Source organism: Chrysochloris asiatica, unplaced genomic scaffold (genome assembly GCF_000296735.1).
Source record: "Chrysochloris asiatica unplaced genomic scaffold, ChrAsi1.0 scaffold00190, whole genome shotgun sequence".
NCBI lineage: Eukaryota > Metazoa > Chordata > Mammalia > Afrosoricida > Chrysochloridae > Chrysochloris > Chrysochloris asiatica.
In genome coordinates this window covers 2,159,938-2,175,680 of record NW_006408708.1, presented here as the reverse complement: position 1 = coordinate 2,175,680, position 15,743 = coordinate 2,159,938, and the positions used below count along the sequence as shown (strand labels likewise).

Genomic DNA, 15,743 nt, shown 5'->3' with positions numbered 1-15,743 from the left:
TAAAGTTGACTTCAGTTATTACAGAGAGAAAATTCCTGGGAAATCAAATAACTTCTGGTGACATAAGAACTGATAGCAATATACAATGGAATTTCTGTGTAAATTACTCCACACAGGGAAATATATATATATTTAAATCCATCTGTTATGCAACCACACTTAAAGGGGTTCTGAGTGTGTGTGTACGTGCATATGTGAACAAACGTGCCTACATACACACACAGGATCTGCACATTTCTGGAATTTATCTTTAAATTAATAAAAGAAAATGAAATCACAGGAGTGTGTAGCAGGATAACAGTCTTTCTTTTTAATGACAGGATAAAAAATAAATGCCCATTGGAAAGGAATATTCAAACAGTCCCAGAAACTATACAATGTAACTTGTTAGATCCAGCAAATAAGATGTCATGTCAATGATCTGATCAAGAATACCTGCCCTGGTCACTCTGCGGATGTTTCTGTCCACTTGTTCACACTGAGAACCAAGATATCCTTTCTTACAGAGGCACTTGTTGGGCCTAACACAGACACCTCCGTGACGACATGCGGGCTCACATTTTGCTGGGAGAGAAAAAGAAAAACACAACGACACTTTTAGAAACAGTCCTTAGTCTGAGGTCAGCAAATATTTAATGTATAAGGGAAGAGAGAGTAAGAAGGATGAAGACAGTGATTGAAAGAATAAGATATGATGCAAGCAGGGGAGAAGGTTTTCAGACTTCTAATTATTTGGGGGCCAGCAGCATTTAGTACAGAATGAAAGATGCCTCCAGAGAAGCAGAGATTTTGAAAAACAATTTCAAGCTCTTGCACAACTGACTCTATTTAAAATAAGGATTTCAGTTCTTTAAGGATTTCAGTTCTTTCAGATTTCTGGTCCATAGGGGCTTTTCTAAGTAACTCCATATTTCCATTGCACCAGGGCAGGATGGCGCAATGTGGGAGGAGCCAGCCTAGCCAGAGGAAAATCTGCCGACAATAGGATCTATGGCAATTTGTTGTTGTTGTTAAGTGCCATCGAGTCGGTTTGGACCCACACTGACCCTGTAGAGGGTTTCCAAGGCGCAGCTGGTGAGCTTGAACTGCCGACTTTGCAGTTCAAACGGCTTTGCAGTCTGGCGCATTAACCCACAGCGCCACACCAGGATTCCCGATGGCGATTAGTTTTATACTAATTGCATGATCTCTTACAGCTGGGATAGAAACAACGTGACTCATTGGTGCACCCTGACCCACAAATGATGTCCAGGGCACATTCCATACACAAGATGTGCCTCTCTTGCCTAGAAGACCCAGTGTCTGGACCATATCCAGCTCAACAAAAGGAATGGACAGTTTTAGGTTTTGGTTACATGAACATTTAGCATGGGGACGCTGTTAGATTCCCATTACCCTGGGCTTCCAGGGGGGGCCCTACATCTTGTAGACTTTGGTCTCTGATTACACTTGAAAGCCCATGCTTGGTATCAGTGAAGTTGCCCAGCAGAGAAAATTCTAAGCAATCCCTTTCTGGATGACTCAACACAGAATCTCTTCATAAAATAAGTTTTACTATTGTGGTATAGGTGGTGGTATGAATTGAATTTTATCCCTCCCAGTTGGAATCCTAAGGTCCCCTGGTGGTGTGCTGCAAGATAAGCACTGGACTGCTAACTCTAAGTTGCTTTAAGTGAGAAAGATGGCCTGTTTGCTCCCATAAAGATTTACAGTCTCAGAAATCCTACATAGGCTCTCTATGAGTTGGAATTGACTTAATTAGCAGTGGGTTTGGTTTGGTTTGGTTTGGTATAATCCTCTTTGGGAATATGGCTTTGTTTGTTAGTTAATGTGGTCAGATCAGTGCAGGGCCTTAACAACAATCACTTTTTGAGGGACTAAAAAAGCAGATTAAACATAGACAAGGCATATACCGAGGAAGAAAGACACCACCTGAGGTTGGCCAAGGAGCCAAAAAAACAAGGAATGGCTAGCACTACCTACAAGGAAGGAATCTGTAAGGAGGTGACCCTGATTTGGACTGTTAGCCTCCAGAATTGGAGAAAATACATTTCTGTTCTGATGGTATTTGTGTTACATCAGTACTAACTAACTAAGGCAGGTAGGAAATATAAAGATTCATTACTAAAATGAGATGGAAAGATACTGGGTCTGTAAATGTATTGCCTTTTGCCGACAGGATAAATCTGAGAAGGGCACTGCTGTACATGATCAAATTCCTTAAATATATTTCCCTTCTACTTTCAAAGGACTGGAGCCTTTTCACCTTTTTAGTTGCATTAAATAAACATTCAGAGGGTCCTTGACTAACTTCATAGACAAGCAAGAACAAGAAGAAAATATACTATTTACTTTTTTGAAATCTGGGTGATTTCATGGGAATATGAAAGAAGTTCTTGTGTGAGTAAAAAATATCATTAAGAGATTACTTTTATAAAACGGTTCTGGTTTATCTTACAAAGTCAAACTTTAATTTGATTTAGTGGTAAGTTTAATGATGCTAATAATTCAGAGAAACATATGCAAAATGATTTGTACACACTCAATTTTAAATACATTCTCTGACACAAGAAGGGGCTCAATAAGTGGTTGTTAACAGGTGACTCCGGTGATTTAAGAAAGTTAGGTAAATACAAAGTTGAGGAGAAAACAAAATGGACTATATAAAAGAGACAGACAGTGTAGACATTGTCAGGCATCAAAGAAAGCCCGAGGGAAGGAAAGAGAAAAGAGGAAAAACCTATTATTAGGAATTAAAATACTACACTTGAACACTGAAATTGATTCTTTAATTTTGGGCAATTAAAAGGAAGATAAATAATATAATGTCAAAATAATTCAAGCATTTGTTTTAAATAATGTAATGACTTCTTCTGAGTTTCACTTATGATAGGTAGTTTTTAGGTATACAACCATAGTATAATTAGGTAATATAATTAGTGATGAAGCAAATTAATCTTAATATGTATACTGTATGTTGTTGATGTTATTGGTGTGTGTCATCAAGTTGGTTCCTACTCATAGCAATTCTGTATAGGATTTCCTAGAGCGGTTGGTGAGTTTGAATTGCCAACTTTGTGATTAGCAGTCCAGTGCTTATCCTACAGTGCCATACCAGGGCTGCTCCTGTACTGTATATATATAGAGAGAGTCTAAATTTTAGGCATATTTTTCTTTATTTTTAGACAGTAAGTAATGCAGATAATTTATGGCTACACTTTTAAGAAACAAACACATCTTTGGAGTAAATTTTTAAAAGTATTGATAAATTAAAATATTAATTTAGGATTTTTTGTTTTTTGCAAGAGACACTTTAATATTTGAAATAACAGTGATCAAAATATTTCTAAATAGCATGTATATGTTGGTTGTTGAAATATATTTTTAACGTATGCATCTTAAACTCTAGGTATCTAAATTTATCTAACTTTTCTTACTTCATACCAAGTGGAACATAAATATCATTGCACATAACTGAGGAAATCACCAGTCTAAGGATATAACAGCTCTGGAAAAAACCTCTTTTGCTCTCTGAGCATCTGTACACCTAGTTGATGGTTCACAGGGGAGTGGCAAAAAGAATTTAAAAATCTCATAATATGCCTCTAGATAGTTGCACTTTCCCATTTAATTTAATAGCACCCACTGAAAAACCCTGTTTTTAGTACACTGTGGCAAGCAAGCAGTAAAGCTAGGGATGGCATTTATGGGGTGTCTGGGAAATGCTGGCACTTGGATAAGGGCTTTACCAACACTAAGTCGTTGGCTGGTATGAAATCTCAGAACCCACGGCAGAGAGCACTGGATAGAGGATCCGGTTGTGTGATTTCATTTTTCACATTTTTGAAAGGACCCCATAATTTATGAACCTATGACACTTCCGATTATTTTACACAAGTGAACAATTTGTATTAAGAAAACGGGAAAGATTATATTTATCCGTTCAGAAACAGACTGAGCATTGATATGCTTGTGAATGGCTAAATACTTTGGACCACTAGATAATTCTAGAAGCATTAACTGATACAGAGGTCTTGAGTGCATCAGACTGGCCCATTCCTGTTCTTTCCCAGTGAAGACGGAAATACTAACCGATTCTGCAGAAGTCTCCCTCCCAGCCTGGGCTGCAGCAGTACTTTCCAGTGGGCGTGCAGTAGCCATTCCGACAGAGCCGGGAGCATTCGGACGTCAGGGTCTGCGCAGAATGAACCGTGGCTCTGCATTCCTCAGGCATCAAAGGTCTGCACAAAGAAGCCACAGTGGCACATGTATTTTGCTTGAAACTTATTATTAGAAAGAATTTTAGTTTGTTTGCTTTTGTCATATCTTATAAAGTACTGTTTCCTTCTTTCCAAAGATAACTCACTCAGAAAGATCTACCCCTTTCTGAGAATAGAAAAGGAGTTCCTAGATGGCACGAATTGTTGAGTGCTCCACACGTCGCTGAATGGTACTCCACTACTAGTCGAAAAGTTTGGCAACTCGGACCTACCCAGAGGCAACTGGAAAGTCAGGCTTGTGATCTGCTTCCAGAGGTCACAGCCTTGAAACCCCTGTGGTTTGACTTTGCACACATAGGGTCACCACAAGTTGAATTCGACTCACTGACAACTAACAGTCACCCTTGCCCCTCAAAACAAATCAAACCCACTGCCACATTGAGCGGATTCTGATGAATAACAACCCTGTAAAGGATTTCCGAAGGATCCCTAGTAGCATAGTGTGTTACAGGTTGGGCTGGTGAACACATGTTGCAGCCTCTTGGAGGAGGAAAGATGAGGCTTTCCATTCAGAAACTCTATATGGGGTAGCACCACCACCGTAGGGTTTCCAAAGGGGTCAGTCTTTACCGGAGCAGAGAGCCTCATCTTTCTCCTTGTGGTTAGCAGTCCAGTGCTTATCCTACAGCGCCACCAGGACAAGTGATAATAAGAGAAAGTGCACACCAGTAAGGAAACAAACTAAGCAGTCTTGAACCAATAGGAGTATATTAAACTTTGTAAGAAAATGTGATCATGAACAAACAAATCATTGATTAAAAGCATGTTCAATTATATCGATATTTTACATGTGGTAACCAAGAATCTCCAGCAATTACAATTTTTAAAATAAAATATGAAGGTAATTTAAAACACTTCTTCAATGTATACAAACATTTTTAGAAATAGTATCTGACAAAGATACTAAGACCCACTTAGCAATTTCATAGGGTTGAACATATTTATCAAAATGAGTACTTGTAGCCTAAAAAGCTTTGACAGAAACTTTTTTTTTTTTTCATTTTACAAAGAAATTTTACATTTCTTTTTGGATAATATTTTTCAGGCTGGTTTTATTTTGAAAGGTTATCATAATGTATACGTGTTTGTACATACTCTTGATTCAAGGTTTAAACTTCTTGGGCAAAGAAAAATCCATATATATAATCTTATTTTTCCTCCTTGGAAACCCTATATAGGGTCTCTATGGGTCAGAACCGACTTGACAGCACATAACAATAAAGAAAAAGAATGTTTGTAGTAGCAAACAGAAACATCTCATTTGCAATGTAAAGTTTTTTTAAAAAATGGTTCTACAACTGCCACCATTTATAGAGGAAACCAAGATGCCTTCTGAAGATTTTTATGGTTCTGAAAAAAAGGTGCTATCATTCCAGCTTGTCTGGCTGGACTCATCAGCCACAATTGTTCATTATGTCATCTCTGGGTAAAAAAAATGTGCAGTGGCATTTTTCTATCAGTCACTGTTCCCTGTGCTGCAGTGTGGTTGAGGAGGCACTTTTCAGTTAAGGAATGTAAACAAGATGTTTTCATCACTAGTCAAATCACCACCCTGAGGATTGTCAAAGAAGATGTGAGCTCTCCTTAAATGCCATGGCACAGAAGGTGATAATTATAGGTCAGAACCACCCACCACAAGAGGTAAATTATATCCTTTTCTGAGATAAGCACAGTAATTAAGCCCTGTGGACTCAGTTTTTTAGAGATAAATTAGCTTGTTATGCCCCTATGACAATATGAACTGTGATAATAATTTGAAGCTTGACCTCAGGCTGTTTCTGCAAGGCTCAATACAATGTTAAAACATATAGCCATGTCTCTAGCTCTTTTTCCCCAACAAAAGTGTTTTGCAACTAACATGACAGTTTACGAAATTCCCTAAAATCTACTCAACTTTATTTGAATGGAGACGTGTTCGGTTTATGTCAAAGAGCCTCAAGACATTGCATGGACGGAGCATATTATCATTCAAAAAGCATTCTGAGTATATTTTATGTGCTCCCCAAGAGAGTCTTCTATTTGGAAGGAAGGACAGGACTGTGGAAAGCAAGGGGAATGTTAATTAACTATGCCAACGAGAGCAAAGGTCTTAGAGAGGTTGTTATTGTTGGTTACCTGAGTCGACTCTATTTCTTTCTCATCTAAAAATCTTATTTTGTTTATGAAACGATGCTGGTATAGTTTTGATCACTAGAAGTACAATTTTCCAGTCATCAGGAAGTTGTTCTGAGTGGGAGTCCATAATCATTTACTACAGGTAATCCAGTAAGTCGATGCACTTCTGCTAACCAAGCATCTAGAGGTTCAAGTGGCACATAGGAAGAAAGGCCTGTCTATCTGCTGCCAACAAATCAGCCATTGGAATCCTGGTGGAGCAAAGTTCTAGTCTGACACATATGGAGTTGCCAAAATCAGAATCAACTTGATGGCAACTGCTCATCAGTAAGCAGGTATTGTGCTATTTATTACTGACTTACACTTTTTCTGTCTTATTCAAGGAAAGAAACTCAGAAGTAGAGTGCGTAAAAAACAAACGAACATTGCATGCGATTGTTGTTGTTAAGTAGCCTGCACAGAGGTTTCCAAGGCTGCAAATCTTTATGGGAGCAGAAAGCCTCATCTTTTTCCCATGAAAAAGCTGGTAGTTTTGAACTGCCGAACTTGAGGTTAGCAGCTTGATTCATAGCCACTATGCCACCAGAGCTCCTTAGAGCTCCTATAGGTGATGCGAATATGACACATAGAACACCTACTATTCCACAAGATGGTCTATTCATGATCAGATGATTCTAAACAGGAAAAGATGCCACTTAGATTAACAACAACAACCAGAAGATGTTGCCTGTTTGAGGCCCAGAGTAAGAGCACTGATTTGTGTGCGTTGGGATAAGGAATAAGGACAGGACCAATAAGAATCCAATACCTGAAGTTCGATTCTTCAGGACAGGGTTCGTGATCCTTGGTCCCTGCTGATTCTCCAGTAGATGCTTAACTGTTTTTTCCACCAACCTTTCAGATATGTGGAAACTCACATTACAGAAGGAATCCTAAATTGCCTTTTTTGCCTAAGGTTCAGTAAATGTCTATCTATCTGTGAATGTCATTATCTCATACTTGGGCATTTTGCTTAAGCTTATCTAAGATCTTGAGACTATTATATATAAACATTATGAGCCTCTTAAGTTTTTATTTAAAACACCTGGGAAAATTATCTCTCTCTTTTTCTTTTATAAGATTAACAAATAACAGTTCTCACTTACACCATGTTAAGTAAATTCTTTCCTCTTTTAAACTATTATTCTACTAGAGACTAATTAATTTGAAAATGTCACAGTAGCTAACATGTCCCTTAAAAAGCTTCACTTCTTTTGTTAATTGCTGTTGAGTCAATTTCCAAGTCATAGTGGAGGGCCCTGTATTGGGTTTCTGAAGCTGTAAATCTTTATGGGAGTAGAAACTTCATCTTTCTTCTGGAGAGCAACTGGTGGGTTTGAACTGCCTACCTTGTGGTTAAGTAGTCCAACACATACTTTATAGAACAATCAGTACTTGTTTTAGGGAGTGGATTATCCTATCTCCATTTCCCTGCCTCACTGAAATGAAAGCTTTCTGAGGGCAGAAGCTACATATTCAATCCTCTTCAAGTCCATCTATTAACTTGGGCAAGGACTATGCTCTTCACTGGGATAAAACATAAAACAAACAGGGTCCTGATCCTCACAGAAAGCATGGTGAGGAAGACAGATGTGCAAATACAGAAGTGTAATTCAGTGTGATCCCTATTATGATACAGATGTGTATGAAGTATTATATAAATACAGATAAGGAAGCAATTAGTTTAGATAGTGGTATGTTATGGGAAGGAGATGACATTTAGCCCACCAAAATATTTTATCTTGGTAGACTACTAATAGTCATAGCAGCTAAGGAAATGCTTTATAGACACTTAGTAAAACTTTATTAAATTGAAATGAATGTATATAGTATTGACTTGCTCAAACACATTTCCTGGAATATAATAAATTTCATGAGAACAAATACTTTGTTCTTTTGTGTCCCACTCCCCTCCACCCCCAGCACCTAGAAGATTGGCTATGGAAGCATATAGAAGATGTTTAATAAAATCTGTTGAATGAAAGAATGAATGAATAAATGAACAAAATTAATAAGAACATGAACTTTTAAAGGGTTTAAAAAAATGTTATTGGGTGAAGGTATGGGAGTGTATCCACTATTTATGTAAGGGATATCATGAAAATATAAATTACTAGCTGGCTACCACTAGCAACTATTCTGATTAGGGTCATAGTAGATGGAACCAGATAGAATGGGAGAAAATGGGAGACCAAAACTCAGATTCTTAAAAAGGTCAATAGTTACTCTAAAGCAAAGATGAGAAGATAAGGGGACAGGGAAACTAGAGTACTGGAAACAGAGCCTCCAGAATACAGTTAAAGAAAGTGTAGACACCTTGTGAAAAATCTAATGTTGATGAATAATTTGTATAGAATAATTAAATAGGAACCTAATATTCTGTATAAACTTGACAAAAAACACATTAAAATATTATTTTAAAAATCTACCTGCTATACTTTTATATTATAAGCCTAAAACTGAAAACACTAGCTATATTTCTATTATCTAAATTAACTCTTAAGACATTTTTCTAAGGCATGGCTAACTTCATTTTAAATGAAGCAATTTTATACTACTTAAACTGTAGTCCAGGTGTGTCACTATAGAATAAGCACTAGACTGCTAACCACAAAGTTGATGGTTCAAATTCACCAGTCACTTCTTGGAAACCTATTCAGGGTTTATGAGTAAGAACTGACTTGAGGACATTTAACAACAACTATAGTAAATAAACGAAAGGCTAAGAAGTGAAGCTGAGCAAGACAAACATAGATATGATGGTTTTTTCCTCCAGATGGGAATTAAGTCAACATACCAAGATTCATTTTTCTAGTAATGGATTTGGTAAAGTCTGGCAAAGGTTTTTGGTGACACCAAATATCCTCCTCCATTCACTCTTTGTTTTGGTGTCATTTCTTTCTTTTGTGGAAAACAACTAAAGTATTTGTGGGTAGAATGAGGAGAAAAGGAAAGGGAATGATACAAGTAAATGTGAACTTTAATTACGATTGTTCAGGTGTCCTGGTATGGCACTGTGGGTTAATGAGCTGGACTGCAAGATTGATAGTCGATGGTTCAGGCTCACCAGATGCTCTTCAGAAACTATACAGGGTCACTATGAGTCTGAATAGACTCGATGGCACTTAATAACAACAGCAATATATATACATGTGTAGATGTTGGGTTCAAGCCTACCAGTCACTCCGTGGGAACAAGATGAGGCTTTCTGCTCCCTCAAAGATTTACAGCCTCAGAAACCTTTGAAGGGTTGCTATGAGTTGGAACTGCTTCAACAGCACTTAACAACAACAAACTGTACACATAAATACTATATATACATACCCAGATGGTATCTAAAATATATATTATATTCATTATTCTTGTTCAGTGCTATCAAGTTGATTCTGACCCAGTGCCCCTGCATAGGGTTTCCAAGGAGCGGCTGATGAGCTTGAACTGCCAATCTGAAGTTGGCAGTTCACAGAACCATTGTTGTTGTTGTTAGGTGTCAATAGAGTGGGTACCAACTCATAGTGATCTTATGCACAGCAGAATGAAACACTGCCCGATCCTGGACCAACCTCACTATTGTTGCCAGGCTTCAGTCCATCGATGCTGCCACTTAGCCAATCCATCTCGCTGGGTGTCTTCTTAGTTTTCTCTGACCCTCCACCTTACCAAACATGATATCCTTCTCCAGTGACTGGTCCCTCCGGACAATATGTCCAAAGTATGAGAGACGAAGTTTGGCCATCCTGGCCTCCAAGGAGCAGTCTGGCTGCACTTCTTCCAGAACGGATCTATTGGTTCTTTTGGCAGCCCATGGCACTTTCAATATTCTCCTCCAACACTATATATAACTCAAAAGCATCAATTATTCTATGGTCTTCCTTATTCAATGGCCAGCTTTCACAAGCATATGAGGTTATTGAAAATACCATGGCTTGGGTCAGGTGCACCTTATCCCTCAAGCTGACATCTTTGCTCTTCAACACTTTAAAAAAGATCTTGTGCAGCAGATTTGCCAAATGCAATACATCCTTTGATTTCTTGACTGCTGCTTCCGTGAGTGTTGATAATTGATCCAAGAAGAATGAAGTCCTTGACAACTTCAATCCTTTCTCCATTGATAAGAATGCTGTTTATTGGTCCAGTGGTGAGGATTTTTGTTTTCTTTACATTGAGATGTAATCCATACCGAAGTACTCTTCACTTTCAGCAAACAAGGTTGCATCACCTGCATATCACAGGTTGTTAATGAGTCTTCTCCAATCCTAATGCCACGTTTTTCTTCATTAACCCAGCTTCTCGGATTATTTGCTCAGCATACAGGTTGAATAAGTATGGTGAAAGAATACAATGCTGCCACACACATATCTTAATTTTAAAACATTCAGTGTTCCCATGTTCTGTTAGAACAACTGCTTCTTGGTTCAGGTACAGATTCCTCATGAGTACAATTAAGTGTTCTGGAATACTCATACTTCGCAATGTTGTCCATAGCTGGTCATGATCCACGCAATCAAAAGCCTTTGTGTAGTCAATAAAGCACAAGTAAACATCTTTCTGATATTCTCTGCTTTCAGCCAAGATCCACTGAACATCAGCAAGGATATCCCTCGTTCCACTGCCTCTTCTGAATCCAGCTTGAAGTTCTCTGACAATATATGCTTGCAGTCATTTCTGTATTACCTTCAGTACAACTTTACTTGCATGGGATCTCAAAGAGATTGTCTGATGATTTCCGCATTCTGTTGGGTCAGCTCTCTTTGGAATAGGCACAAATACAGATATCTTCCAATCAGTTGGCCAGACAGTTGTCTTCCAAATTTCTTGGCAGAGATAAGTGAGTACCTCCTGTGCTGCCTCACTCTCTTGAAAGGTTTCTATTTTTATTCCATCAATTCCTGGTGCCTTGTTCTTTGCCAGTTTCTTCAATGCACCTTGAACTTCCTCCTTCAGTATCATTGGCCCTTGATCATATGCTACCTCTTGAAATGGTTGAACATCAAACATTTCCTTTTGGTAAAGTCACTCTGTGTATTTCCTTCATCTTCTCTTGATGCTTTCTGCATCATTCAATAATTTGCCCAGATAATCCTTCAATAACGAAAGCCAAAGCTTGAATTTTTTCTTCAGTTCCCCCAGCTTGAGAAATGCTGAGCGTGTTCTTCTTTTTTGGTTTTCTGATTCATTGCACATTTTGTTGTAATATTTGGTTTCGAGCTGATCTTTGAAATTTTCTGTTCAGCTCTTGTAACTCCTCATTTCTTCCATTTGTTTTAGCATCTCTATGCTGGAGACAAGTTTCTTCTGACATCCATTTTGACCTTTTCTTGCTTTCTTGTCTTCTCAATGACTTTTTGCTTTCTTCGTGTATGATGATCTTGATATCATCCCACAATTCTTCTGGTCTTCGGTCTTTAGTGTTTAATGTATCAAATCTGTTCTTCAGATGATCCCTAAATTCAGGTGGGATATAAAAAATTCAGGTGGGATATACTCAAGGTCACATTTTGGCTCTTGTGGACTTATTATCATTTTCTTAAGCTTCAGTTTGAATTTGCATATGAGTAAATTGATGGTCTGTTCCACAGTCTTCACCTAGCCTTGTTTTGACTGATGATATGGAGCTTTTCCATCATCTCTTTCCTCAGATGTAGTCAATTTGATTTCTATGTGTTCCACCTAGCATGGTCCCTGTGTATAGTCATCTGTTATGCTGTCTAAAGAAGGCATTTGAAATGAACAAATCATTGATTTTGGCAAAATTCTATCATGCGTTCTCTAGTATCATTTCTATCACCAAGGCTGTATTTTCCAACTACTAATAATCCTTCCTCTTTGCTCCCAATCTTTGCATTCCAATCACCAGTAATGAGCAATACATCTTGATTCCATGTTTGATCAATTTCAGATTGAAGAAGTTGGTAAAATTCGTCTATTTCATCCTCAGTGGCTTTAGTGGTTGGTGTGTAAATTTGAATAATAGTGGTATTAACTGGGCTTCCCTGTAGACATGTGGATATTATTCTATCAGACAGCATTGTACCTCATGACTGATCTGGATATGTTACTTTTGACAATGAAAATGCAACACCATTCCTCTTCAATTTGTCATTCCCGGCATAATAAACCATATGGTAATCAGATTCAAAATGGCCAATACCAGTCCAATCAGTTCACTAATGCCTAAGATATTGATGTTTATGCATTCCATTTCATTTTTGATAGCTTCCAATTTTCCCAGATTCATACTTCGTACGTCCCATGTTCTGATTTTCAATGGATGTTTACAGCTGTTTCTCTTCATTTTGAATTGTGCCCCATCAGCAAATGAAGGTCCTGCGGGCTTTTCTCCTACATGCTTTACTCCATTAGCATCATCACGGGTCAACTCTACTTTGAGGAGGCAGCTCTTCCTCAGTCGCATTTTAAGTGCCTTCCAACCTGAGGGGATCATTTTCCGGCACTATATCTGACAGTATTTCTCTGCTATTCATAAGATTTTCAGTGACTAAATATTCAGAAGTAGTTCGTCACTCTTTCTTCCTAGTCTGACTTTGTCTGGAAGCTCATCTGAAACCTGTCCACCATGGGTGACCCTGCAGGTATTTAAAATACCAGTGATATAGCTTTCAGAATCACAGCAACTGATAAGGCACCACAGTATGACAAACTAACAGAGGAGTGGTGGCACAGGGCCATATCGATGCTTAAATGACTAAAAAGATCCAAGGATATTTAAATAAGCCTTTAAAAAAAAAAATTACATTTTTAGCCTTTGCACCTTTCACTTTACTGACTGAAGTCAGAGGTACCTTTCAAAATAGAAAGCTTACCAAGGGGTATTTAGGCCTGTAACAAAGAATACATCATATACATATGTTGACAGTTATCTCCACCACATTCAATCTTAATTTAAATCAGAGAAACATATTTCCTAGTCCCTTCACACATACATATAATGAAACACTATAAGTGTATTGCAGATAGTTGGTTAATAGTCTTTAGTGTAAAAACATTGTTTTCAGAAATTTAAGAGACTTTCTTAGAAACATTTGGTGTTGTGTTTGAATATTTTTTTGAAATGAAATTGAGAGGCAAAAACAATTTATAACACACATCGTATGCGATGCCTTTTTGTCAATAGCTAAGGCAACAGTGAATATAGCTGGGTGCTGTGATTGTGGATGGCTATGGTTTTAATTTTACGATACTGAAAGTAACAAATGGACAAATAAACCAATAATGAGAAGTCCTCTGTTCATTTGTATGGAAGTACATGGAAAAAATTCTGTCTGAATAGGCCCTGCCCTTTAGAGAAGTTGTTGTTGTTAAGTGCCATCGAATAGGTCCAACTCATGGAGACCCTGTGTAGGGTTTCTGAGGATCGGCTGCTGGGTGTGAGTGGGTTTGACCTTGTGGTTAGCAGTCCACTTATTACTTTACAGCATCTTAGCAGGTCTAGTGTTGAACAAATCTCTATTATTTGTCTTTTACATATATGTACTTCACAGGGAAGGTCCCTGAGTGAGGAAAATGATTTTTGTTCATCTACTGTTGTGGCTGAGTCCTGGTATGGTGCTGTGGGCTAATGTGTCAGACTGCAAAGTCATTTGAACTGCAAGGTCGGTGGTTTAAGCTCACCAGCAGCTTCTTGGAAACTCTCTACAGGATTGCTATGGGTTAGAATTGACTCGATGGCACTTAACAACAAGAACAACAACAGGTGTGGCACTGTAGAATAAGCAATAGAACACAAAGTCGGTTTGAACCACAACTGTAACCTTTGCAAAAATTATATTCCCTCCAGGAGTTAGGAAAACCTAATGATTCTGTGTTCTTATTATTTACAGTACTGTCTCAAATCAGCAGTACCAGTAAAACCTGGGACCAGTAAAACCTCAGGCCCAGACCCAGATATACTGACTTACAATCTGAACTTTTAGAGGTTTGTCAGGGATCTCACATGCACATTCAAGTTGAAGCAGCAATGTTTTAAATTACGGCTATTTTCCAAATAGTTGCAATTAATGTTGTAGTGCTGGTGGTGCAATAGTTAAGTGCTTGCTCCTAAGAAAAATATAGGTGGTTTGAACTCACCCAATGACATCATGGAAAAAAATACCTGGCAATCTGCTCTAATAAACATTACAACCTAACAGAGCTCTGTGGGGCAAGTTCTACTCTGTCACATAGGGTTTCTATGAGTCAAAATCAACTTGACAGCACCCAATAGCAACAATAACAATTAATGTGGTCATTAATTAGTGTTTTCAAGAGTTTCCAAGTAGGACATTCCAGAACACTTGATTGTGATCATCATGAGGAACCTGTGCATAGACCAAGAAGCAGTCGTTCAAACAGAACAAGGAGATACTGAATAGTTTAAAATGAGGAAAGGTGTTTGCCTGGGCTGTATTCTTTCACCATACTTATTTAATATGAATGCTGAGCAAATAGTTGAGAAGCTGGATTATATGAAGAAGAACATGGCATTATGATTGGAGGAAGACTCATTAACAACCTGCGATATGCAGATGATAAAATCGTGCTATCTGAAAGCGAAGAGGACTTAAAATACTTATGAAGATAAAAGACAACAGCCTTCAGTATGGATTGCACCTCAATGTAAAGAAAACAAAAATCCTCACCACTGGACCAATAAATAACATCCATAGCAATGGAGAAAAGATTGAAGTTGTCCAAGACTTCATTTATCACCCATCAACATTCATGGAAGCAGCAGTCAAGAAATCAAATGAAATGTTGCATTAGGCAAATCTGTTTCCAATTGTTCAGGAACAAAGACATCAGTTTGAGGACTAAGATGCCCCTCACCTGACACATGATATTTTCAATTGCTTCATATGCATTTGAAAGTTAGACAACGAATAAGGAAGACCATCAAAGAATTGATGCATTTGAGTTATGGTGTTTGAGAAGAATATTAAAAGTATTATCTATGGATTGCCAGAAGAACAAAACAAAAAAAAAATCTATGTTGGATGAAGTACAGCCAGGATGTTCTTTAGAAACCAGGATAGTGAGACGTCATCTCTCATACTTCAAACATGTTATCAGGAAGGACCATTTCCCGGAGAAGGACATTATGCTTGCTTAAGTGGAAGGTCAATAAAAAGAGAAAAACAGAGTCAATATTGTTATTCCCAAATTAAAAAGATCAGGAAGTGTAGAAAGTATAAGTGCCTTTCACACAGCTAGTTACAGATAGTTCTGGGAGTCTTTCATAGCCCAGTGTTCTCTCCACTCAATTGGTCCTCATACTCTAGAAATCAATGCAGCCATATCTGAAGCTTATGA

The 15,743-nt window shown here is 38.0% G+C and overlaps 1 protein-coding gene across 1 annotated transcript in view; it reads right to left on the bottom strand.

Moving 5' to 3' along the window:
- Positions 1-287: 287 nt before the first annotated feature.
- Positions 288-15,743, bottom strand: part of HHIP (hedgehog interacting protein) — a 132,920-nt gene continuing 117,464 nt past the window's right edge. Inside the window, exons 12-13 of the mRNA XM_006872267.1 lie at positions 4,093-4,241; positions 288-564 (exon numbers count right to left, since the gene is read on the bottom strand). Coding sequence (XP_006872329.1) covers positions 371-564; positions 4,093-4,241 — 343 coding nt within the window. The 3' untranslated portion in view covers positions 288-370. The remainder of the gene's footprint in view (positions 565-4,092; positions 4,242-15,743) is intronic.